The sequence below is a fragment of the Phoenix dactylifera genome, chromosome 13 (assembly GCF_051530095.1).
Source record: "Phoenix dactylifera cultivar Ajwa chromosome 13, Ajwa_hap1_PhDact_Kaust_v1.1, whole genome shotgun sequence".
In the NCBI taxonomy this organism is placed as follows: Eukaryota; Viridiplantae; Streptophyta; class Magnoliopsida; order Arecales; family Arecaceae; genus Phoenix; species Phoenix dactylifera.
Window position 1 is genome coordinate 22,485,360 of NC_143202.1, and position 23,718 is coordinate 22,509,077.

Here is a 23,718-nt window from a genome sequence, read left to right on the forward strand (position 1 = left end):
TTTTCGCTTCTTTTGGTGGAAGCTTTATAGGCTGGGGTTTTGCAACTTGGTTTCTACGGGGGCGGTGGGACCCACGTCTGGGAGAGGGGAGCGGATTGGCCCGTTTGAAATCGAAAGAAAGGAGTCGAACGGAGGAGGATTGTGGTCACCGCTTCGTAGGCTTACCGGATCCCGGTGCGAGGTGTTGTCCTGGTTGGGTTCATTAGGTAGGCGGAGTAGACTGGGTGGAAGGGCTGGGAGGAGGGTGCGATCTCGTTGCCGCAGGCCGGCAGGGTGTATTTTTTTGGCAATTAAAAAATATTAGAAAGAAGTTTTAGCAAGATCCCTATAACATTTTAGCAATTTACGTCTACATCCCAAAACTTCTAATTTGTTTAATTAAACCCCAATACTTAGATTTTCATTGTAATATAGTCCAACTGTTGATACGAGCTTTAACACTATTAACAATATATATGAAATATTTTAATTATTCTAGAAAAATCCTAATTTATTTTTTTAATTTATCAACACATTCTTTCGAAAATGGGGTACAGAAAAAAAAAAAAAAAAAGGAGAGGCAGCTATGTTTCCTCTTCCAATATGGTGTTGTCGCCGCCGTCGCTGCTCACAATGAGATATTTAAAACTCTTATTTTACCATTAGCAATAACTTATTTCAATTGTACATCATAAGAGATTCGAACAACTGCTTCAAATAGAAAGCACAGTTTGCAGAATCTATGGGCTTATTAGTTATATAACAATTGGCACGTACAATAGGTTGAACCCTGACTCTTTCTGGCAGTGTTGGTTCGAGTCCAGCCCGTTATAAAGCAAGAAGAACTAGTTGTAAAGTGCCAACTTTCTCCGGCATGGTACAGGCCTTTCTAAGTGAGAAAATTTTTTCTCTCTCTCGTCTAAGTGCTTTCCTATATTGATTTCTTGGTCATCAAAGACAAAAGCTTCGTCTTTGGAAGCACTAGTAGCGTAAGGCAATCGGGCCACTCGAGCATCTCTGTATTAGTTAAGGCTTTGATGACTCAAGATAAATATTAAGATCATGGGGTGCCTACAGGGCGATCACGGGTGCGAGCCAGGGATCTTCATGCTCTAATTAGTAGGGAGTCGGATCGACAGATTGAGGGAGGATGGATTTGGAGGATGACGATACATCCATGTGTTGCTCTCTTTGTCTGAAAGGTGGCATGGGGTTGCTTACCGACCAGAAGTTTATTGGCCTGTCGAGGTATGCAAATCACTCAGTGTTGTGAAGTGTGTGCAAATATTAAGGAAACTATCGATTATGTCCTCCTGCGGTGCCCCGGGCTAGGGCGATTTGGTGGAGGGCCTCTGGGCTACTACCTCATTCAGTGGAATCGGCACAGAATTTGATCCTTTTGTTGAGGGCTTCCATGCGGAGCCCTACCACTCATGAGGCCGGGACTTGGAGGGCATACCTGGCCTACCATATATGCTTGGACAGGAATGACAGTTTGTTTGAGGGCAGGAGGTCATCTCCGTGGTTGGTGGTGGACGGAGCTATGTGTCAGGCAGGGAAGGTCTCTACCACTACCACTTTGTTCTCTTTCGGAATGACCAAAGACATCTGGGGTACCCCATTTGCTCTCTCAGCCCTAGATTCGTCTTTGTTTCTTAGGTGCGTTTACCCCTTAGTCATGTCAAAGTGAACTTTGATGGTAATATGTCGATGGATGGAGTATCTGGTGGTGTTGGTTTTGTTATCCGAGACCACCTCGATAGTTTGATAGCAGCAGGTGGCCGCCGCACACCTAGTCTCATTATACTAGGGGCAGAGCTCCGGACAGCTTGGGAGGGGCTTCTCTATGCAAGGCGGGTCTTGGGAGCCGAGTGTGTATGCCTTGGGGGGGATTTCTTCATTGTGATAGACTGGATCTTGGGAGTGGACAGATATGGTGACGGTCACTCTCTTATCCGAGAGTTTCGTAAACTGGCCTAGGAGTTGAGAGATATTCAGGTAGCACATGTGTTTAGGGAGGCGAACAGTGCAGCAGACTAGGTCACCTCCTTAGTCGTCCGACACTCTGGGGAGTATTTTTGGATATGGACAGGAGACATATCCCAACCTTTGTACTTTTTGTTTTCTTTTGATCTCATTGGATGTACTTGCGTTAGGGCTATATGAATTGCCGTATTTATCTTAAAAAAAGAGAGAGATAAATATTAAGAAAAGAAAAGCGAGGGAAAGAGGGGGCAACCCGTAAGAGTCCATAAGCTCCACGCGACTATCAGACGGTGCTCCTCTTCTTCCTCTGGTCACTTAAGCAAAATAACACAAAACTCTTCGTACCCCGCAAAGCGGGAGTGCTTTTTTTTTTTTTTGCTAAAGCAGCTATTTCATACAGGCCGCGGCAATGGCGAAGCTCCTCCTCTTCTCCTGATCCGATCGCGCAGCGGTGGCACAGGCGGCGGCGCGCAGGGCGGTGGACGCGGGCGGAGCCGAGCGCGACGAGGCTTCTTCTCCTCCGGATTCGGCACGGCGGCGGCACGACGAGGGCCTCTTCTCCTCCGAGTCCGGCACGATCGGCGACGGGGACGCAAGCGGCGGCGCGACGGGGCTCCTCTCCCTTTCTTTTCCTCCACGGGAGCCGCCGCAAATAGAGAAACTCACTCAGGAAGGGGAAAGGAGGTGAGTTGTTTTTTTTTTGTTTGCGTTCTCAGCTTGGGAGAGAGAACACCCACAAAACCCCCTTATTTTACCAAAAAAAAAAAAATCCCCTTGAGCCCCCACGTGAAGCAAAAGCCTCCCACGAAAGAATTTTTTTTTTTTTGTTTGTTCTTGGCTTTTGGGAGAGTCGGAGAGAGGAGACTAGACACCCGCAAACCCTGAGCCCTCCGCCGATAGAATGAGGGGTATTTTCGTCTCATGATAGAAAATAGCTAAATAACGAAAAGTCACTGGATCGGTTGTTATAAAACCAGTCAAGAGGGACTAAAAGTTAAAATCTGGCCCAAAGATGGACCAGCCATTAATTTGCCCAAAAAAAAATCCAAGACATTCTTCGAAGCAACAGCAATGGGAATAGCTAAAGTGGTTGTAATTCCTCTTGTGAAACCCTCTGCCCAATGAAGCAGGAATAGTTGGAGCAGCTGCAATTCTTCTTATGAAACACTTTGCCCAGTGAAGCATAAGATTTAGACAAGTCTCCCCAAGGAGGAGACAACCCGGAAGGAGGCCACTGCCCAGTTCTGCTGGCATGATGAAGCTTGATACCAACTGCTTCATCATGAAAACAAGGTGACTGAGGATTACTTGAGTTTTGCCCAGTTATTCACTGCCATTTGGAAGGAGATCTCTCTATTACTTGGAGTTCTGCAAAGCCACTCCACCTTTGATAGCTTGTGCATCAATTGGCGAAGGAGAAACTTCCCAAAATCCACCTAGCCAGCAGTCCTTATGCTGATTGTAGCAATGGCCAGGGTGACCTGGAAGGAATGTAATAGGAGGATCTTCATATGCAAACAATCTTCTGTCTTCAATTGCTTTTGAAGGTCTACATATGTCCTTTCAGTGAATGGTCTGTCCTTTGCAACTACAAGCTCTTTAGGATAGGTTAAGCCCCTGTTGACCCCCTAATGGATTTTGATGAATACAAAACACTAGAGTATAATTCCATTTATCTTAACAATTTAATTGAGGATTTCATGTATTTTATTAGGAATATTGTTAAGAAATGTCTAGGCAAGTTCCCATGATTTTTAAGGACTTATTAAAGAATTTTTGAGATGAAAGAAAAAGTTCAGGGACAGCCGAGACGTCTCCGGGTTGTCTCAGAGACGTCTCTGGCACAAACAGGAAGGACTGGCACGTCTGGAGACGTCCCTGGCACCTGCCGAGTCGTCCCCGCGATAACGGAGTCGACTCTCTCAGTAGCGGAGTCGACTCTCTCAGTGGCGGCAGAAAGGCAGTTTTCAAGAGATATGCGCGAGACGTCCCCACCGTACGCGGAGTCGTCCCCGCAAGTAAAAAGCAGACTTCCCGAGTCGTCCCCAAGATAGCGGAGACGGCTCTCTCAGGGTTTTCCAGAGAATGACTTTTTCGGTGATAAGGCAGCGGAGACGTCCCCTGAAAGAGCGGAGTCGACTCTCTCAGGGAATTCCAGAAGACATGTTTTTCTGAGATAAAGAAGCGGAGTCGTCCCCGAGGCAGCGGAGTCGTCCCCATTCAAAAAGTGCAAACAAGCCGAGACGTCCCCGTAAAGTGCAGAGACGACCCTCTCAGCAAATCAGAAAGGCAAGGATTCAAACGGTACAATTCCAGAGTCGTCCCCGTAAAGAGCCGAGTCGTCCCCAGACAACGTAAAAAGTAAAATCTTGTAGCCGAGACGTCTCTCGTTGAAGCAGAGACGTCCCCGGAGCGCCTGGGACGCGACTGACAGCTTTTACAGGTTTGGTTTGAATTTCAAACCTCTTTTACTTTATCTCTAACGGCTATATTTGCTTTTTGAGCTATAAAAGGGAGCTCTTAAGTGCTTCTCAATAACTTTTTACCAACCCAAAGCAAAATCATTCAAGAGAGAAGAAAGAAAAAGAGGTTCAAGGGAGTTAGTGCATTCAAGTGAAGAAATCAAGTGCTTTCAAGCTTCCCAAGTGATTTCTAGCTCAACTACTCTCTTCCGCCCGGGATTCAAAGCTCACACTCAAACCTACGCAATCCACATCGGAAGAATCACCATTTCCCACGCTTCCAACGGCAAAAGGATTCTTCCGGGTTCTATTATTTATCATTGTCATATTTGCTTATTTAGAGCTTTCTAATTGTTTGTAAAACTCTTTCAATATTGTGCTTGTTCCAGTCAAGGGACTTGGAACAAGGGAAAGGCGTCCCAAGCCTAGGTTAAATTGGGGGTTTTAGGGTTCGTTGTTAGCCCGGTGTAAAACAACGAGTTGGGTAGTGCACTCGCAAAACTACCGGACTGTAATCTTGGATTATAGTGGAAATTCCCAAAGGTGCTTTGGGGAGTGGATGTAGGAACAGTGGAAGCTCCGAACCACTATAAAACCTTGTGTTTGCGATTGACTCTTCTCATCCCTCTATCTTTACTTTAGTTCATACATTTGCGTGTTTTACTCTTAATTAGGCAAAAAGTTTTAAAACACCCAATTCACCCCCCTCTTGGGTGACCATCTCTGGGCAACAGCCCCTCAATGCTACATCCGATCCCATTGTCTCTTATGAGATCTTTGCTTCAAAGTTTGATCTAATGCTCAGAGTTCGGAAGCTGCAGGTGAACTTATGGTGGCAGTGGAAGTAGTGTTCAGAACTATGCTCTCCTTGCCGTTGTCTCCTACTGTCAATCAAGATGGAGAATTCATCTTCGGGCTCGTTTGGTTCGGGGAAAAAGAAGAAAAAAAAGTGTGGTCAACGGAAAAGTAATGAGATGCCTCTTGTTTGGTTGGAGTTTTCAAAGTAGAGAGACGAAAAAGCTATATTCCCATGAAAATATGATTTTCATATTTTATGAAAAAGTTTTTTCATGAGAAACATGGAAAAGTCTTTTCCATGAGAAACATGGAAAAGTTACTTTTTCATGAGACATGAATCACTTTATTTTTATTTTTTTCCAAAAAAGCCCTTCAGCATTAAAGAGTTATTAAAGGCCTAATTTTTATTAAGGGTATATTAGAAATTATACATAACTTTTCTAGAAAAGTGGATGGTCAACCAAACATAAGTATTCTGAAAATCTATCACTTTTCCATGGTCAACCAAATATGCCAAAAGTACTTTTTCAGGCATCATCTTTTTAGGAATATGCTTTCCAGAAATCATAATTCTAGAAGAAAAAATGCTTCTCACAAACCAAACGAGCCTTTAAGTGATGTCATATGCCTTCTTCTCGGTTTAGTTTCTGTAACTCTGTTGTCATCTTTTTAATAAAAGTCGGATGGTGTTCGCACCTCCTATCTCCTAAGAATAAAAAAACAAAGAAACCAAGGTGACGAAGTAGCAATCATATCGAGTGATCTTAGAATGGATTTGGGTCTCATTCAACTTGAAAACGTGGAAGGAGTAAGTGCAAACAAGTAGGTTTTGAAGCTATACAAATAAAGATAAAATAGAAGTATGTTTGAAGCTCGGAAAAAAAAAAGGAGAAAAGAGTGAACCTCCTATCTTCTGACCCACTTTATCATAAAAAATAACAGAAAAAAAGAGCAAGAAATAAAGAACGAGGAGGATCCATATTCAAGAAGAAGAACCACCCAACAAAGCACCGGATCCGTCGCCTCCCATTGGACGACTCCTAGCCAGCGGAAAGAAGGAAAGAGGAATGGGGAGCCGGAGCGGCTCAATGCATTTGGGGGCCTAAGGTAAACTCACTAAGTGGCTACGGAGTCGAGTAATAAACAGTCTTAAGAACAAGACATGAAAAAGAAGAAAAATAAGTAGGATCCTTGTGCAAGGGTGCTCTATCTCTCTCTCTCCATTTATGCTAACTTAGGTATTTTTTCTCTCTATCATCCTCATCTAAATTAAATTATGATGCAATTTTACCTAATGCTCAAACTTTTTCAAAGAAAGTTGTAGCTATTAGAAAAAAAAGGAAACTTGTAGCTAATACCAAGAAAAAAAAAAAGCACCAAACAAAAAGAAAAACCCTCTTTCATCCACACACACACACACACACACACACACACACACACACACACACACTATATATATATATATATATATAATTTTATAAAGATAAGTTTTGGTGTAATGATAAACTTGCTTCACTCCAACCTAAAAATTCTGGGTTTAAAATATGGAATTTAGCCGCCTTTTTTAATTATTTACCTACTCCATATTCTATAATATAATAAACCAACGAGTGCATTTAAGAATATAAATTTCTTAGTAAAATTATTATTTTATATTTATTTTATTATTATAAATATATTTTTATATTAATATTATAAATTTATATATAATTATTTTTTTGGTAAAGATATAATTATTATTACTTGATATTAGTGGATATAAGCATTTGTATTATAGCTAGTAATGGTAAATAACCGTAAGGGGAGAGGCTCCCCTGGAATGTTCGCCGCTGGTTTCCAGCAAATGAAACCTTACCTAAGAGTCGACTCCGTCACCGATGATGGCACGAAACCCTTCTGCCTTCTTTTAAACTGGTAAACCTCCGCTACCCCTTCGATTCCCAAACCGAGAAGAAACTGCTGAGACTGAGATCCATGGAGGCGCAGCAAGCCAAGGTCTTCTCTCCCCCTCTCCTTCTCTCTCGCGTTAGTTAGTGGTTCTTCTTATGATCTATTCGCTTCCTGTATCCATTCTGGATGCTTGTTCTTCTGTACGTGCCGGATCCAATCCCTGGTCTCTACAGCGATAGGGTTTGTTTTCTTGGGTGTTATGTGAAATTCTGGGTGGTGATCGAGTGATCAAATCAATTGTGCTTAGATTTGTGATGAAAACCCGGTTTTGCTCGAAAGGAAAATAGATCGATAGATTTGTTGCTCAATATGCTCTCAGTATTGAGTACGATAGATATGATTGGGTCAGGCAAACGAAACCGCTCATCAGAATATTTGGAAAGTTTGGCCGTTCTCTGAGTTTGGCTTTTAAGTAAGGTGGTCTTGAGTTGTATTTGATGGATCATAGGGTGGAGAAGTAGGCTATGATTGTATTGCTTCCAAAATCTATAGGAATTGGCAGCTTGATGTGATTTTTCAGGGAGTTTTTAGTTGTTTTTTTTAAAAAACATTATCTGATTTTAACTTAGCTTTGTTTCTTGCTGTCATAAGGACATGAGGGTTCTGTTTGAAGTCTCATAGATAAAATTAGTGTTGTTTCTTCACTGCAAAAACGATGGTGGGCTCTGCTAGTCTCTTTCGCTGTAAATATACATGTTTGACGTTGCTACTACATTTTTTCAGTGGACATGGTAAGAAAGTGCTTGCATGAAGCTGCGATCAATAGAACCACTTTGTTTGGTATATGATGTTTGGTAAATACATGACACAAAATCAACTGATAGCAGGGAGAAGAATAAAGAGGGTCAGATAAAATGTATAGGCAGAAATATTGGTGTAAATGGGTCTATTCATGTTTGGAATTGACATGAACTAGACCTCACCTATATTGGACGAAGATTTTGGATTTAGACATGAAATTACCTATTTATGTAACTCGAATAAGGGTGAGTCTGGCTTATGCTTGCTTCAGCTTTGAGTTTAGTAATTTTAAGATAGAATTTAAGGCAATATCAAGTCAACTCTGTTTAATTCCAAGGGGTTGGATATGGTCTTGCAAGTCTTAAGTTAATTTGGTTTTAAGTTCTGAATTAAAATTGAGCTGGCTTGGGTCTGTGATGAGCTGAATTGGATTTGATTTTTGCCTGGTCCTCTTGCATTTGGAAGAATTTGATCTTACACAAGTTGAACTCATCATTATGAAAAGATGAAGAAGCTGCTTCATATAAGCATAAGGTGAAATCCACTTTTCTTGCCTCGCCGAATAAACTTCTGTAGACCTTTTCTTATTTTAGAAGTAATTTCTCACCTGTGGAATTTTTCATATAAAAGTTTATTTTTTTGCTTTAAAAGTCTTAGCTTTTTAAAAATAAGTCAGTGAATGATAACGTATCTCAGTGAATGATAACATATCCTGAGATGGTTCTCAACAAGTTGACTTGACCTGACTCATTGAGTTACTTGAAGGCCACAATTTTTTGCATGGCAATCAGCATTTGTACTCCTAAGCTGGGAGTTTTTAGATACTCTTGCGATAGCCAGCCTCTCCACCACTCAAGAAAGTGAGCTTTGTAAGACATTGACATTCTAGTGAATACCTCTTCCTCCTTACAAGCCTCACTAGATCGGACTTCTTGCCTGTCTAAAATTAAAGCTGTCTTTCTTAATATTTGTATAAACTGTCAGACTCTTAGTCATGGAGCTATTGGAATTAAATGCAAAAACCATAACATAAAGAACTTTAATCGGCCAATTCTTAAAATATTAAATAAGATATAGAATATTCAACTGATACGGTTTATGTGAAGAAAACTTTTTTAAGTAGTCAATTCTTCATGTTCAATTGTTAAGTTTTATTTTGTTTTGTTAATTCTCATTTCTTATTCCCAGTTCCATCCTAAGAACTTCTAGCCTTTGAAATTAATTGATATATTTGGACATGGAAAATGCCTCATCTCGCCAGAAACCTCCCTGAAACACATTCAACTCATGGTTTTTCTTCCTAACTAGCAGGGACAAAGTTGGTATTTTGACCTTTAATTAACCACCATACATCCTATATATGGTGCTAAACCAGTTTACACCATTTTGGGAGCTCCTTGGGAAAATGTTGCAGTTCTTCCAATATTAGGCGTACTGAAATGCACTTAGAACCATATTTCATCTGTTCTCTACAATCATTGCTAATGGCCTATATACATATCTGGCTCCTTGACTCATCAGAGAACTTGCAGATTTTTTTTTCCAATGAAGAACATTAACAGCATGCAAGGACTTACTGGTATACCTACCTAGCTCATTAAGAAACATGAAGATGCATCATTAATGAAGGCTCAGGAATTGATGGTTCTCTCTTTCTAAATTGTAGAAAACATCTCCCAAAGGTGACACTCCATTAGGGCATTGCTTTAGCAGGAGACAATTCAATGTTTATCCCTGGAGCCTTTTTTTTTTTAAAAAAAGTACAAGTACTGTCTATAAATTTGTACATTATGAATAAGATAATTACCATTTGCTTGTATGGAACTACATTATTTCTGAATGAAAATTGAGTGATTTCTCACAAGGGAGATCTAATGTTTCTAAATGAAGACTCATGTATTCTTACTCTATTACAATTCCTAGTCTGTCTAGCATTATGACCAGAACATTTTTGTGCATGTATTATAAAATTAATGCATGCAAGTTTGCATTTTTTTCTAAATTTGTACATATTGTGTATTTCTCAATATTGAAGCTAGATGGCAGACAAGATTGAGGTGGAGTGGTGGAGATAATGGATGTGATGAAGGCAAAATAGTCCTTAAACAGATTGAACCCAAATTCATTCATGCCTTGCGGCTCGTAAATTGTGAGAAAAAAGCTCTTGAAAAAAAATATATTTGGATGTGCCTAGGAAGTTTCTCTATATGAAGTAGTACAGAAATATTTTAAAATATGAGAGCCACTTTTCAGTGATTTTGGTGACTGTATTTGAAAAATCTTTGTACTAAAACAATGCTAAAGCAAGAAATTGGACTCTAATTGAATCCATGGCTACATGGGTAGAATGTGTTAGCAATTGAAAGGTTATTAACTAAAGAGCTGCTTGCATGTGCTAAGGAAGTAGGTGTGAGAATAGAGCCAAATTCCAAGATGAGTGCTGTTCACTAGGGAAATGTTGCGAAGGGTGAGCTTGGAATTTTTTGCTTAACATCGGTGAAAGGGAAAAGAAAAAAGAATCTAAACAATGGAGATAAAATTTCCTCTGTTGATTTGTTGAAAGAAATAATGCATGGAGATGTGAACTTGGCTTTCCATTGACAGACATTTCGATGTACAGCCAGACAGATCAATTTTTTCCCTCCCTTTGGAATGCTTAGGCTATGCCTGGCTGGAATAATCAAGTTAAAAAACCTTGTTATATGTTGAATCTACAATATATCTGGATGCTGAGATGGGACAATAGGAAAATTAAGGAACATTTGTTTGTAAAAGTTTGCTCCTACCTCTTTTCCTTCAGTCGCTTATGTGAGGTTCAAGTGATTTGGCCTTCTGATAACCTGATAGTTCGGAAGAATTGGAGATTCTCTGGCATTTGTGTAAGATTTGAACACAAATTGTTGATAGGATTGGCATTAGTGGCTCAAATCTTTATCAGAGTCAAATTCCTACTTTATTTGCCTTGAGAATTGAAGCTAGTCATTGCCATTAGGGAAGAATATTTGTAATATGGCCGACATACTTATAGTTTCAACGTGGACATGCAAAGAAGCAATGATATAGGTAAAGGAAAAGGATAAATGTACGATGGGATATGTTCAGAGTTCCCCTTCAGTTCTATTGCAGCTAGGTTTCTATGTAATTAAGTTATGATCTTTGTGCATTTCAACCTTGTGCTGCTAGATTTCCAGTATAAAGTATTTCCATATAGAGATCATCAATTTTCATAAGGAGAAGTTTATTGCTTGTTGACAGTTGACACAGGGAGTTTAAAACAGGCATGGTAAGTGCACTTAATATCTTGGGATTTCTCAGAAAGGTCCAACTTATTCATGCTAGAAGGAAGGTGAATGAGCAAAGATCTCTTTCCAAGTTAAGCCCCTGCTGTTGTTGTTCGTTTGTGATAACAAATAACCCCTGCATCGAGAACTAGATGATATCTTATTGGATGTAAGCAAGGAAATCTATTCATTTCCATTTGGCATATATTATCCTGTCCAGTTTTTCTTTCCCAGTCAATAGAATCATTCTTTACTTCCATATACATTTGAACCTCAGCATCAGTTAAAGTTTTAAATTATGTGTTGCATTCAGGAGTGTTGTTTGCTAATTTTTGAATGCGAACAGTATGGCTTATAGGTCACTTTCGAGTTTCAACTTTCATTGGTAAACATCTGTCAGATATGCATCTCTTTAGTGACTGTTGATTGCGATGGCTGTGCATTGGTGTAAATACTCATGGTTCTTTGTTTTGTTTGTGAATTTAATGATTGTAACTTGCGATTGGATTACTTTCAGGCCAAGCTTTTGGCTGTGGCAGAAGAACTTGGCCACGAGATACATGTATTTACAAACGCAGCAAATTCTGAAGCATCCAATGAAATGTCTGCTTCTTCCAAAGGTATCTGCCTTTTCTAGTATGATACTCAAGCTTGTTTAGTGTTTTACTTTTCCCCAAATAAAGTAATATCTTATTTGAAAGAATCACAAGAATCTTGTGAATTTCAGAGCTGCTGAATTGTTTTTGCACTATGTATGATATTTACCCTTTTTATGTAGGACTATGCTTTTAACTGTATTTTATTTAACTATAAGGGATCACCAAACTATTAACAAATAGTATCTGGACATTGTACATGTGATATTAACTGCTGGTTGTATGCACAGAGGAACCTGATGATTTCTATGATTTGACTCCTGAGGATTATTATCGAATCATGTCTGACAGAATAGGAGGTAATGTTGATATGACATGTTACTTTGTCTGTAATTTGGCCCAAAATTTCTGTACTAGTAGTACTTCTGAAGCTCTTAGAATTTGTTGAAGTTGGTTTGTCTTTATGTATTAGAATATGTTGTTGCAATCCATAAAATTTGTCATAACTCTCTAGCACTACTTCTCAACTTCTTTACTTCTTGGAATCCAATTTTACTCTTAGTTCTACCATCTTCAGTACATGGTATTGATGTAAATAAACTTTGAACAGCCCAATCCCAAATTCTGAAGACCCGTAAAATGCGGGAAGCAGAGGCAGCAGCCCGTAGAGCAAAGATCACCAAGGTACTTGTACATACAAGGACTTCTAAACTAAGAGTGTCCCAATTATCTTTCTTCCTTCTTTCTTTGTTAACTAGCACTACTTCATACTGCCTAAAGGTTTTGAATTTTCCTGAAATTTATGTAGTCTCTCTAGCTTGTTTCTTCATGTGCCTTTTGTTTCCTGACACTTTTTCTAAAATCTGGTTAATTGAAAGATAAATACAACCTTAAAATAATCAGGAAACCAAGAATTTGAATTCAAAGATTATTCATATATTTAGCCTTAAAATAATCTCATTAAAAAAAGTGTTTGTGGAGGACTGAAATATGGAGATGGAGTACCAAGTTTTTGTAAAAACTTTGAAACCTTTGGATACAATGCCAAAGGAAAGTGAATATTGTGAAGTTACTTTGGATCCTACTTAGTGGGATAAGCTGAACAGATGAGTTAAAAGAACATAACAAAAGAAAAGGAATGAGTTGTTGTCTCCTAAGGGAAAGTGAATATTGTGAAGTTGCTTGGATCCTACTTATTGGAGAAGCTGAATAGACAAATGAGTTAAAAGAACATAACAAAAGAAGATGAATGATTTGCTAGAAGATAATCACGGAAGAGTTGCCAAGTGTGAGGAAAATTCACTTGAATTAAAAATCTTGACCTTATATCATACATTTATGGAGGTACCTTTTTTCCATTTCATTTTCATACTCATCGTAATTGTCAAAAACAGAATTTGAGGTGAAGGACCATTAAAGAGGTAGTCTTTAATGGAAGACCAATGTCTTGAACACCAATAGATACTGTAACCATCAAACCCCACCCTGTGGACCTCTCGAGCTTTTGAATGATTTTGAAGCATAGAGCAAAGATATCGAAATCAATCCCTATGTTTGGATTCATCCCAGCACATGATTCACATTAAAAAGGCATCAGAATTGAGGTGTGCTATTTCTAGCTCTCCTTGACAAACAATTCTTTATAGATTAGTTTTATGATTACATGGGATGAATGAAAGAAGTAGCATAATACAACAAAGTTCACCAAATCAATATTGGAGGTTGTATTGGCTGGAGAATGGTTCAGTATGGTATGAGTCCATACAATGCCGTTCTGGGGTGTACCAAAAACAGGAAGGTGGGGGAGGAAGAAGGAGAGGAGAAGAGAGAGAAAAACCCTAACTCAAACCTTTGGAGGTGTTCTCTTGGATCCATGGCGCATAAGGAGCTTCCAGTCCTGGTCTACTCCTCCTTGGAGGTGGTATATGGTGAGGGATCGTTGCTGGAGGAGGTGCAACTCTAATTCCAGACAATCAAGGCTAAGTTCGTCGAGCTCTTCGTCTAGGAGCCCGAGGTCTACACTTGAATGCCCAGTGAGGTTTTTGATCTATGGATTTGTATTCTTTGGAGCAATGGAGAGGTGTCCGGTGAGAAGACTCACAGAGAGGGGGCAGAGGGAGAAGGAGGGAACGTTGGGTGGGTGGGTGGGGTGTTGTGTACCTAGGAGCGACGGGTTAGTTGGCAAGGGTGTGATGAGCGCGAGCAAATGAGAAGCAAGAAACGATACCTTTGGAATTGAACCGAGAGGTTTTTGAAAAGATTTTATAAATGGAGGGCCGAACTGAGTTGAGCGGCCAAACTGTCCCAGGCCGGTGCTGGCATAGGCCAAACCGGACGGTTTGGGTCGGCTTGGCAAGCATTATAATACATGATGCATTATGACCTATGCTAATATATTTGTTCTACTTGATTAGGATGGAAGTGTATAAGCTTTGTATTTTCTAGATAATTTTTTTACAAGTAAGGTTGTACACTTTTTGTAATTGTATTTTTTCTATATATCCTCCAAAATGCATATTTTGCAAACTTGAAATTTCATATATTTCCTTGCAAAATGGTGAAAAATTTGCGGACTGATCTGCCCTTCCAATTAACTTCCATACGATGATCATTTGAAGCTTAACATTTAGTAGTTATTTGATTACTCTTTAATAGGTATAGTTTTTCCTAACTTCTCTAGTCATTATAGTCTATAAGAAAATGTGGCATTGCCTTTAGCTTGCGCTTCATGTGTGGCCTCCATTGCGACACCTGCAACATAAGCGGCCACCTCTATGCGACCAAGATTGCTCTCGACCTGACCGGCTACTCTGGCACCCTCTCCTCCTCCTATTGGGCCTTCGCATGCCTTATGTCCCTCTTCCTTTGCAATAATTGTTTTGATGGCCTTGTACCCCCACCACACCCATCACTCTCCCCACACCTTTGCTACCTCACCCTCTCTCATTATGCCTTCTTTAGTGAGATCCTTGCCATCGGTCCGCCTTCACCATCGATGAGCTCTACCTTGACAACAACCTCCTCTTTGACTCGAGCCAACCAGGTCTAGTGGCACTCTTTACCCTCTAGTTGGAGCTCCATATGAACAACTTTACTAGTGAGTTCCTAGACCTAGTCCCATCTAGATCTCTACTTCTACGATGCCAGGAACAGGAACTTCTCCTGCAGTTTCCCTACAGGAACTTCTCCTGCAGTTTCTCGATAGGAAGTTGCCCACACCAGTGATGATCTCTCTCTAAAGCAACCGGCTAGTGATGGTGGTAACACCGAAGATGCTCTAGGTGATGGATTTCCGCCACAACGGGCATTATGGGATGGTCTTGGCATTAGCGTTGGAGCACCCATTGCTCAAGTAGCTAACCTAGCCACTAATTTGAGTTAATTCAACACTTGGGAGGATGGCGGTTTGGGGAGCTGAATTATTGTGTTGGACCTAACCACAATTAGCCTAATTATAGGTTTTTTCCTGCTTATCTAGTTGCATCGAAGGCATTATGGGATGGTCTTGGCATTAGCGTTGGAGCACCCATTGCTCAAGTAGCTAACCTAGCCACTAATTTGAGTTAATTCAACACTTGGGAGGATGGCGGTTTGGGGAGCTGAATTATTGTGTTGGACCTAACCACAATTAGCCTAATTATAGGTTTTTTCCTGCTTATCTAGTTGCATCGAAGGTATAAGAGTCCTTTTGCACCTATAGTTGTGTTTTAGCCCAAGTAACTAAATAGGCATATGCTAATAGGATGGGCAGATTTGCAAATTTGGACCATTTTGCAAGGATAAGGGTATATATATGCAAAATACCCTTTCCTTTTATGGCTACTCTTTGATCTCCTTCTACAATGTGGACTTGATTTGTAGTGTATGACTTTTAAAATTAAAATTTTCTCTTTATGTTTGTGCAGGTTGTGATTAGGGTCTGCTTCCCTGATAATTACATTCTTGAGGTAAAGTTTCATCCATCAGAGAAAATTCAAAGTTTGATGGATCTTCTCATGAAAGTAGTGACTCGACCGGACCTACCATTCTATTTATGTAAGTACTATATGATTCGGCTGTATGGAAGAACTCACATAAAATTGTTTCATTATATGGAGATATTAAATTTTGGTGGAATCATTTTTTTCATTTGTAAATAATCACTAAAATTTTTCTGTATGATATTTAATACTTTTTAATATTTAGGTGTACTTCATTTGTACTTGTAAAATTTTAGGTGATTTGCCTTGAAAAGATTACTAAACTATGCAAGTATGATGTACTTAAATTTCCTCATATTATCCACTGAAAATAATTAAAGAAAAAACTACAAAGCCTTAATCTGGAACCATGACCCTATGGTGGGCCTTATGGTTATTTCTTTTGTCTCTTTCTTTAAAAAAAAAGTGCAGCAGTTAATGTTGAGAAATTATTTATAATATATTAAATCCTGCTTATGAACTCTTATTACATCTGATTATTAGTTATTGACTTACTAAAGATTGTTGAGCAATATCAATACGAGCTTTAATGTTAAAGTTAGTTTTGAAGGTCTTTATGGGGATTGTTAAACTTTCCTTTTAAATGCACATCTCAGCATCTTTATATTTATTTAACACATCTCTAATCATTCACCTAAAATGCAAATTCTCAAGTTATGGTCTTTAAAAAATATTAGGAAAAGCTAGATAAATGTAACTAAAGGAAAACTTTTTCCTTTTTATCAATTTTTATTCCCTCTATCACCAACTTCTTAATGTAGCTTATCTTCCTCCCTTTTATCATGTATAATAGAAGCTATCTTATCTCCATTTTTTAGCACATTATTTTAGATCTCTTTTGTTTCACTAAAAACTCTTTTTCCTGCCTGACCTTTCGGTATACTCTTTTTATAATCCTCTCTGTCTTCTCTTTTTCTGATACTACTATCGCCCCATCTTTCAAACAATTTGATTGACAGCCACCAAAATCCTAGAAATGCTACTGATTTTACTAGGGCTGTTAACTGGATGAGTTTGGAGTAGACCATCCCTAATCCATGAACAGCTTGAGCTGGCCAAGACAAGCCCATAACCAATTTAGGCCTGCTGCAGCTAAAGTCTAATCCCGAGTTGCCTGTTTGATACAATGTCTAGTCATGTTTGACACAACCTGTAAATAACAAAGGCAACTAATTTTATCGAAGTTGAAGATAAATAGTGATGTACTGTTCAATGGTTGCCACTGAGTTGTCATGTTATCTTTGGGGTTCAACTATAAGCCGTATCGTGTGTGAACCTTGCAAAATCATATAAAATTAGTAGATCTTGATTCAAATTAAATACTCTTGCATGCTATTTTGCAAAAGTTTTGACTATAACAGCATCTACATCAGTAGCTTGAAATCAAAGATGTCTTGAACATTTTTATTATCTCCTCAGATCATGTTTATATGTTCACCTAGATAATAGCTATTCCAGCCTATGCATGCGGAAAGTCACTGAGACACTGACTTTATTTTTCTGTGCTTCAGATACCACTCCTCCAAAGGAGCGAATCAAAGACATTTCAGAGGATTTCTATTCAGCTGGCTTTGTTCCTGGAGCTATAGTTTACTTTTCTTATGATCTACCAAAAGGTTTACTCTTTCTACTCAAATGGCAAATCAGTTAAGAATAGTCCATTACATGTTACTACAACTGATGTTGTCAAACTTTGTTGCCTAAGCGGTTTGCATATCCGCCATATAGGACTAGCCTCTAGGTGTAGCAGGCATAGCTGGGTATCCTCAGGCTGGTCTGTGAGCACAATGCCTGCGGCAGTTCAGGAAGCTGCATAGCTTATAACCTTGCACCATGATGTATCCGTGATACTTTTATAGTGTATCACCTAGGGAACTCTGGCTATATTAGAATAACATGTGGTTTGTGTATACAACTAAGCTCCTTTTCTGATATTTTATATATTATATACATGGTTTTATAAGCTAGCCTTGGGGCTTAAAAAAGCTTAAGCTTCAAGGAGAGACGATGAAAAAACAGCCCAAGACTTCTGCCTTGGGGTCACTTACTAAGTCTTACACTTATGAATTAGAACTTACACTTTACAATGACTTTTAAGGCAAGAAAGAGGGATACAACTCCTTTATTTCCTCATATACTATCCTCTTAAGATTACAAATGTAAAACTTAGCTTATAATTTAATTGATGGTCAACATGATGATTGGTGGCCTCAGGAAAGCTGTAAACTCTTTTACTTCATTTTTTCATCCCTATTCTATGTGACATTTTAGGATTTTAGCCTATGCTTGACACCTTATGAGTGATGTTTCTATTGTCATTGTGTTATCTATAATTTATTGATTTTAATTTGAGGCTTATGCTTTAATCTGCTGTTCATGCTTTAAATGGCCTTGAGGCTTACGCCTCGTATTTTTAGGCTGAGCTGCCTTGTCTCCACTTTTAGCCTTTTAAATCATGCTCTGTAGTATAAAATACAGGTACTTGAATCTAATCTTTTATAAACGTTTGCCCATAAAGAATAAACTCTCTCTCTCTCTCTCTCTCAATAACGGGAACTCATGTTTCAACCATTTAACTCCAGTAGCTATTTGTGTTACCTACCTCTATGCTATTCACCATTTTTTATTCCCGAATGCCTAATATATCATTTCTTAAAATCTGATAATCCAAATTTTGTAGGTGAGTGTTATTACCAATATGATCACACTCATCCATGTAATATATGTTTAGTTACTTTGTCTGAAGTAAGCTGTTTAACACTGAAATATAGGAAGTCCAAACTTCATGTTGTTTCAGGTTGTTGACTAGACACCATGACTTCTGTTCTACTAGCTATTCTGATTATAAGAAGTTTCATGCTGTTGTTGCTACTCTTAATTTTATTACCTGTAACTAAAATAAAAAGATACGTTAACTTTGTCCTGTTACTCTTTGTAAATAATTCCTTATAACAGGCTATTCACATTTTAATGTAAATGCAAATTTTAATGGTAGCTATGGAGTTAACACAGGGTCTGGTACTGCCCATTTATAACTTATTTGATATATTATTGCACCATGAATCTTATGTGTAGTAATCAAATATTCATTAAATAACTTGATGTGTTGTTGTGGCAGATAAAGAGTTTCATAGTGCAGTTGCAAAGATGGGGCCTTACCTTCGTGATGATATCTTATCTTTGAATGGATTGGATCTTACTCCTGAAAAGGTGGATCCCATCTCTTCTGGACAAGAACCTCCAGCAGTGGAGAGACCCGCTGCTGTTCCTGATCCTAAGCCAGCTGTGAAGAAGCCGGCTAAGCCAAAGTGGCTTAAATTGTAAAACCATAGAAAAGGTAATTTTCTGATTTCACCTTTTTGTTTGTTATTCTAATGGAATGAAATTTGCTGTAATGTAGCAGACCTATAGCTAGGTTTTCCTTTGGGAATAAAAGGATATTGGTTACTAAAGATGACAAAGACTGCTTTAAGTTTTAAAGTGAGAGACTGCTTGAAGATGTGATTATTGTCTAGCAATTTATACAAGCAAAGAGCATGCACAAGACTGCACCAATTATGTGGAATAAATTTTATGATCTATTGGAGAGTGGTATCTCCACTGCTGAACCTACTTTAATTAGATGGAGAGAATATTAAGACAGGTGACACAGATCTTAAATTATTTAGATATGTGATGACTGGAAAAGAAAAGGAATCTTCCATTTTTTTATATTGAAAAGGAGAAAACATATAAGAGTACTAATTATTGGTCTTGGCAACATTAAGGGCGCTAATGATGGAGCATCCACAAGGCTGAGTAGTTGTTGCAAGATTGAACTGGTAAGATCACTTGTAGTGTTTCCAAACAGGAGTTGACTTCCAGCCCTTGTTTCTTTGTATGCATACTTCACATCTGGAATATTAAATGTTAGTGTATTGGGTCTATGCTCCTGTTCAAGTAATGTGTTTGACCAAGCAATCAAAAATTCAATTATATTCTTCTTCCTTACTTTTCTCCTATTAATGAGGTTTGCTAATAGGATGTTTTCTAATTCCAGGGAGTATTTACTAATGCACTATCGAGTCTGTTGGAAGTCGTGGTCCAATTAATTAAAAACCATATCTTGTTGGGGGAGTTTGATGGGATCCATCCATTGATTGACATCAAATTCCCTGTTGACATATCAATCATCTAGGGATGCTTCCTAGCCCTTGTGCTTCTGCTGAAAGATATCATTGAGATATTACATTCTAGACTTGTAGAGGGTAAAGTGGTGGGGAAATGATTTGTTGGTACGGTCAAGGATAATGAAGTCCAAATGAGGAGTGCAATAATGATAGGTGTGTAGATTCCTGAAAGTGTGAAGAGTGGACTGAGACAAACTTGTGAAGATGTGGAAGAATTTGTATGAATGGTGCACCCATTAATAAATAGGATAAAGCTTATTGTTTAAGATTGGAAATGTGTGTTCGGAATATTGGAGAGCAGATACAAGCCTGAGTGTAGCAGAGATGTCAATGTTGGATGGAAATGAATCTTGGAAGACAAGGACAGAAAGGAACAGAAGACTAGATTGCTAATTAAAGACTATGAAAATGTGAAGAATTTTATGAAGAAAGATTTTTCGTTTTTGGATCGCGGGTTTGGTTGATGCAGTGGGCAAATTCTAGATATCAAAGGTGTGAGAAAGGATTTATATTACTAGTTTCCATCTAATTACTCCGCTGCGAATTGTGCTAAACTGTAGACGAGCTCATGAGGAATGTTCATGGGATGTTGCTTCACACTAACAATATAACCATGTTTTGTTTAATGTTGTGGGGATGGATTGTGAAATTTAATTAGGTGTATCAATGAGCTACGTTGTGAAAAAGCTCAGGAGGAATTTTCGCATAGTCTATTCTTCACAATGATGTTGCTGTAACCATTTGTTTGCTATAGTGTGGGGGTATTCATGCAATGAGGTATCCTAGATATAACTTGTCATGAGGGATTAATTATACTGTCATTGATGCAGACCCTATTCCAAAAGCATTGTTTACAAAGCTTGCATTTCTGCCATGCAAGGTTATATGCCACAGAAAATAACATAACACCCTGTTTTTTCATAGGTAACAAAGAATTGGAACTTCACGACAATGCATATTAGGAGTTCTGACCAGAAAGAAAGTGTGCTATGAGTTTCCATCTAATTCACCATTATGAGTGGTGCTACACTTAAACAAGATCAGAAGGAATCTTCACAGGATGCTTGCTTTAGTGCTATAACATGATTTATTTAATGTTGTGTGGATGGACTAATTTTATAACAAGGCATTCAAGAACTAAATCTGTTCCTGGTGGAAATGCTTCTCTTTATTGTTCTCTTCATTTATGCTAATTTTGTCCAGGTTCGATTGAGAAGGATACTTAATCTAACATGTCTCACTAATGGTGGTGCTAAAGGATGCTCAGAAGATAAAAATAAAGCAAATTATTTGAAATCCTGTCAGAGAATGAGGACAACTATGGATTATGTGCACATATTGCATCTCAGCATTTGAAAGAGATGATTTTTAAGAATCTTCATTGTTTAACTTGTTTCCCTATATGTCTGCCATTTATTTTCTCAGTTTGGCTTTAAACCATACCATCAGCAGTTTTTTTCATGGCCCCTTATTTGATATAAGCTCTACTTAATAGCAAGCTTAATACACTACTTATTGCTCACGATTCTCTTACCTTATCAGTAGCAGTTCATTCTTCTGAATATCCTCTGAGTGGCTCAACTGATCTGCAAAGTGGTTTGGATTTAGTTCAGTTTCTTGACTTCATTTGTAATTGGTTTGGATCTAAATCTGATCGCATCAATAGTATTGACGCACTAGTGCAAAGCACTTATCGACATTTTCGCACCAGTTGATGTAACTTGTCTGATCTAAATGGACTGTATCAAGAGGAGCTATAGGTGATCAGTGTAACATGCTTGAACTTGTGTCGTCTCCTTTAATTTCAAGCTGATTTCAAGCTTTTCCTAAAAGCCCATTTAAGGGATTTCACAAGAATCTAAGTCCCTAAGACTATCATACCCCCCCAGGAGAGAACCTGGGTAAAATTGAGTGGGGGATTTAAACCCATGTCATTGATACCAGCAGGGATTGTAAGTGAGTCAAGTTCGATCATGATCGAAACAATCTAGATAATTTGCATTTGAACGGAATTGAATCCAAACCTGATCCAATTCCTTTTGGGTTGGAATGGATACAAAACTATCTTTATCAATCCATTGGATTTTGTAGGTCAAATCTATTGAAAATAATTCAATCAGAAACTAATAAATATATACAAATCGATTATCCAATTATATCATAAATATATAATAAAATAATAGTATGCAATGTGGAAACATTTATCAAAAATTTATTCTATATAAGATTTTGATGGATGATCACAAATGATTAACATCATAAATTGTTGATAGTGTGTGTTACAAAAATAAAACCAATTTCTTATATTCAAGGAGGGTTCTGGATTAAGTTTGGAGTTTTTTTTTTTTTGCTGTAACGAATTCTTCATACAGTGTGTGTACGAATACACCTAATAAAATCAAAATACACTAGCTCACGAAGTGCCAGCGGCAGCTCCTTTTTTTCTGACCAGAGGGTATATCCTGAGTGGTGGGCTGCATGGCAGCCATCCGATCGGCCGCCCTATTTGCTTCTCTGAGTACATGCTCGGCCTGGAAGGCCACCCCATCCCTCATCATCATCCCTATGTCCCAGATCAGGGGGTGGTCCGTGCTCTCACCCCTCAGCCCCCTTCGAATCCACCTGATAACCGTGGCCGAATCGTCCTCCAGAATGACCGATCTGGCCTGCAGCAACATTCGTGCATGTCGAAGACCAGCCCAGGCAGCTCGCAACTCTGCCCTCGGAACTGACGTATCAAACAACTGGCAGCCGTCCGCTGCCACCATCCTGGAGTGCAGGCCCGTTATAACAAAGCTTGCACCGCTCTGCGTACCTCCATCCAGCACTGACCCGTTGAAGTTGACCTTGAGGAAGCTCAGGGGTGGGGGCTTCCAGGTGAAGAACATCGTCTGAGGAGCTGCCTGAGCAGAAAAGGAACCCCAGGTATCCCGAGCTATCAAAGGTCTATCTGAAGAGGGGGTGGGCTTGATCTCCATCGCTTGTACTCGAGCGAACTCCGCAACAAACCTCGGTGACACCCTACGCTCGCCAAAAGTACGAGCGTTCCTTGCTAGCCAGATCTGATGCGCTGTGCAAGTCGCTGTAATGGTCTCCTGACACGTCCGCGAACTGGCTAACCACTGGCGTATCACTTGTAGAAACCGTAGCCTCTCACTCCAGGCCTCCTATGGGATCCCTGTCCACTGCCATATCGACCTCCCCCATATACACTGGAATAGCACATGGTCCACCGACTCCTCAGCACCACATGTCCCGCACTCCGCGGGGATCCCCCAGCTGTGCCCACTCAACACTGCTCTCGTCGGAAGGCGATCCCACATCACTTTCCATAAGAAGAGTGCTACCCTCGGGTGCAACTTGGACCTCCAGATCCAAGAACAGTCTGGCCCCAGCTTATGCTCCTGCTGGATAACATGGGAGAGATTTCCTAATCTAACACTAATCCTGCACGAGGTACCCCAAACCTTGACATCTGGCTCTGCATATCCTGGTACCGGAAAAGACCGCATCCTCTCAGCTAGGTGTACCCCGAACAACCGTCGTAAACTAGCCTCATCCCACTCTGCCCCACCTGGCACTAGGAGGTCGCACACTCGCAGCCCCTCCACTGCCTCAGTGTCAACCATGGTCGGCCAGCGCCTCAGGAGAAGGGTATCCATCTATGAATCACCAGTCACATCGATACTCCGTCCATCGCCTATCAGCCACCTGGTGCTTGCCGACACAGTCGACAAGTACCTCCCAATCTCACGCCACATGAAGAAGACTCGACG

The 23,718-nt window shown here is 39.5% G+C and overlaps 1 protein-coding gene across 4 annotated transcripts; it reads left to right on the top strand.

Moving 5' to 3' along the window:
• Window positions 1–6,983: 6,983 nt before the first annotated feature.
• On the top strand, window positions 6,984–21,101 carry LOC103723315 (plant UBX domain-containing protein 1-like). 4 transcript variants are annotated; one of them, XR_015972816.1, is made up of 9 exons: window positions 7,008–7,220; window positions 11,715–11,817; window positions 12,084–12,152; window positions 12,404–12,477; window positions 15,699–15,828; window positions 17,285–17,389; window positions 18,892–19,110; window positions 19,541–19,594; window positions 20,867–21,084. XR_015972816.1 is itself a non-coding variant. In XM_008814201.5 (8 exons), exons 1-7 carry the CDS (start codon window positions 7,200–7,202, stop codon window positions 19,095–19,097), a joined length of 708 nt encoding a protein of 235 aa, XP_008812423.2. In that variant the 5' UTR covers window positions 6,984–7,199; the 3' UTR covers window positions 19,098–19,110; window positions 20,867–21,101. The 4 variants fall into 4 exon arrangements, 3 of the variants coding, with proteins under 3 accessions (XP_008812423.2, XP_038986823.1, XP_008812422.2); XM_008814201.5 differs by lacking the exon at window positions 19,541–19,594 and having other exon boundaries at window positions 6,984–7,220; window positions 20,867–21,101; XM_039130895.2 differs by lacking the exon at window positions 20,867–21,084 and having other exon boundaries at window positions 19,541–19,763.
• Window positions 21,102–23,718: the final 2,617 nt, after the last annotated feature.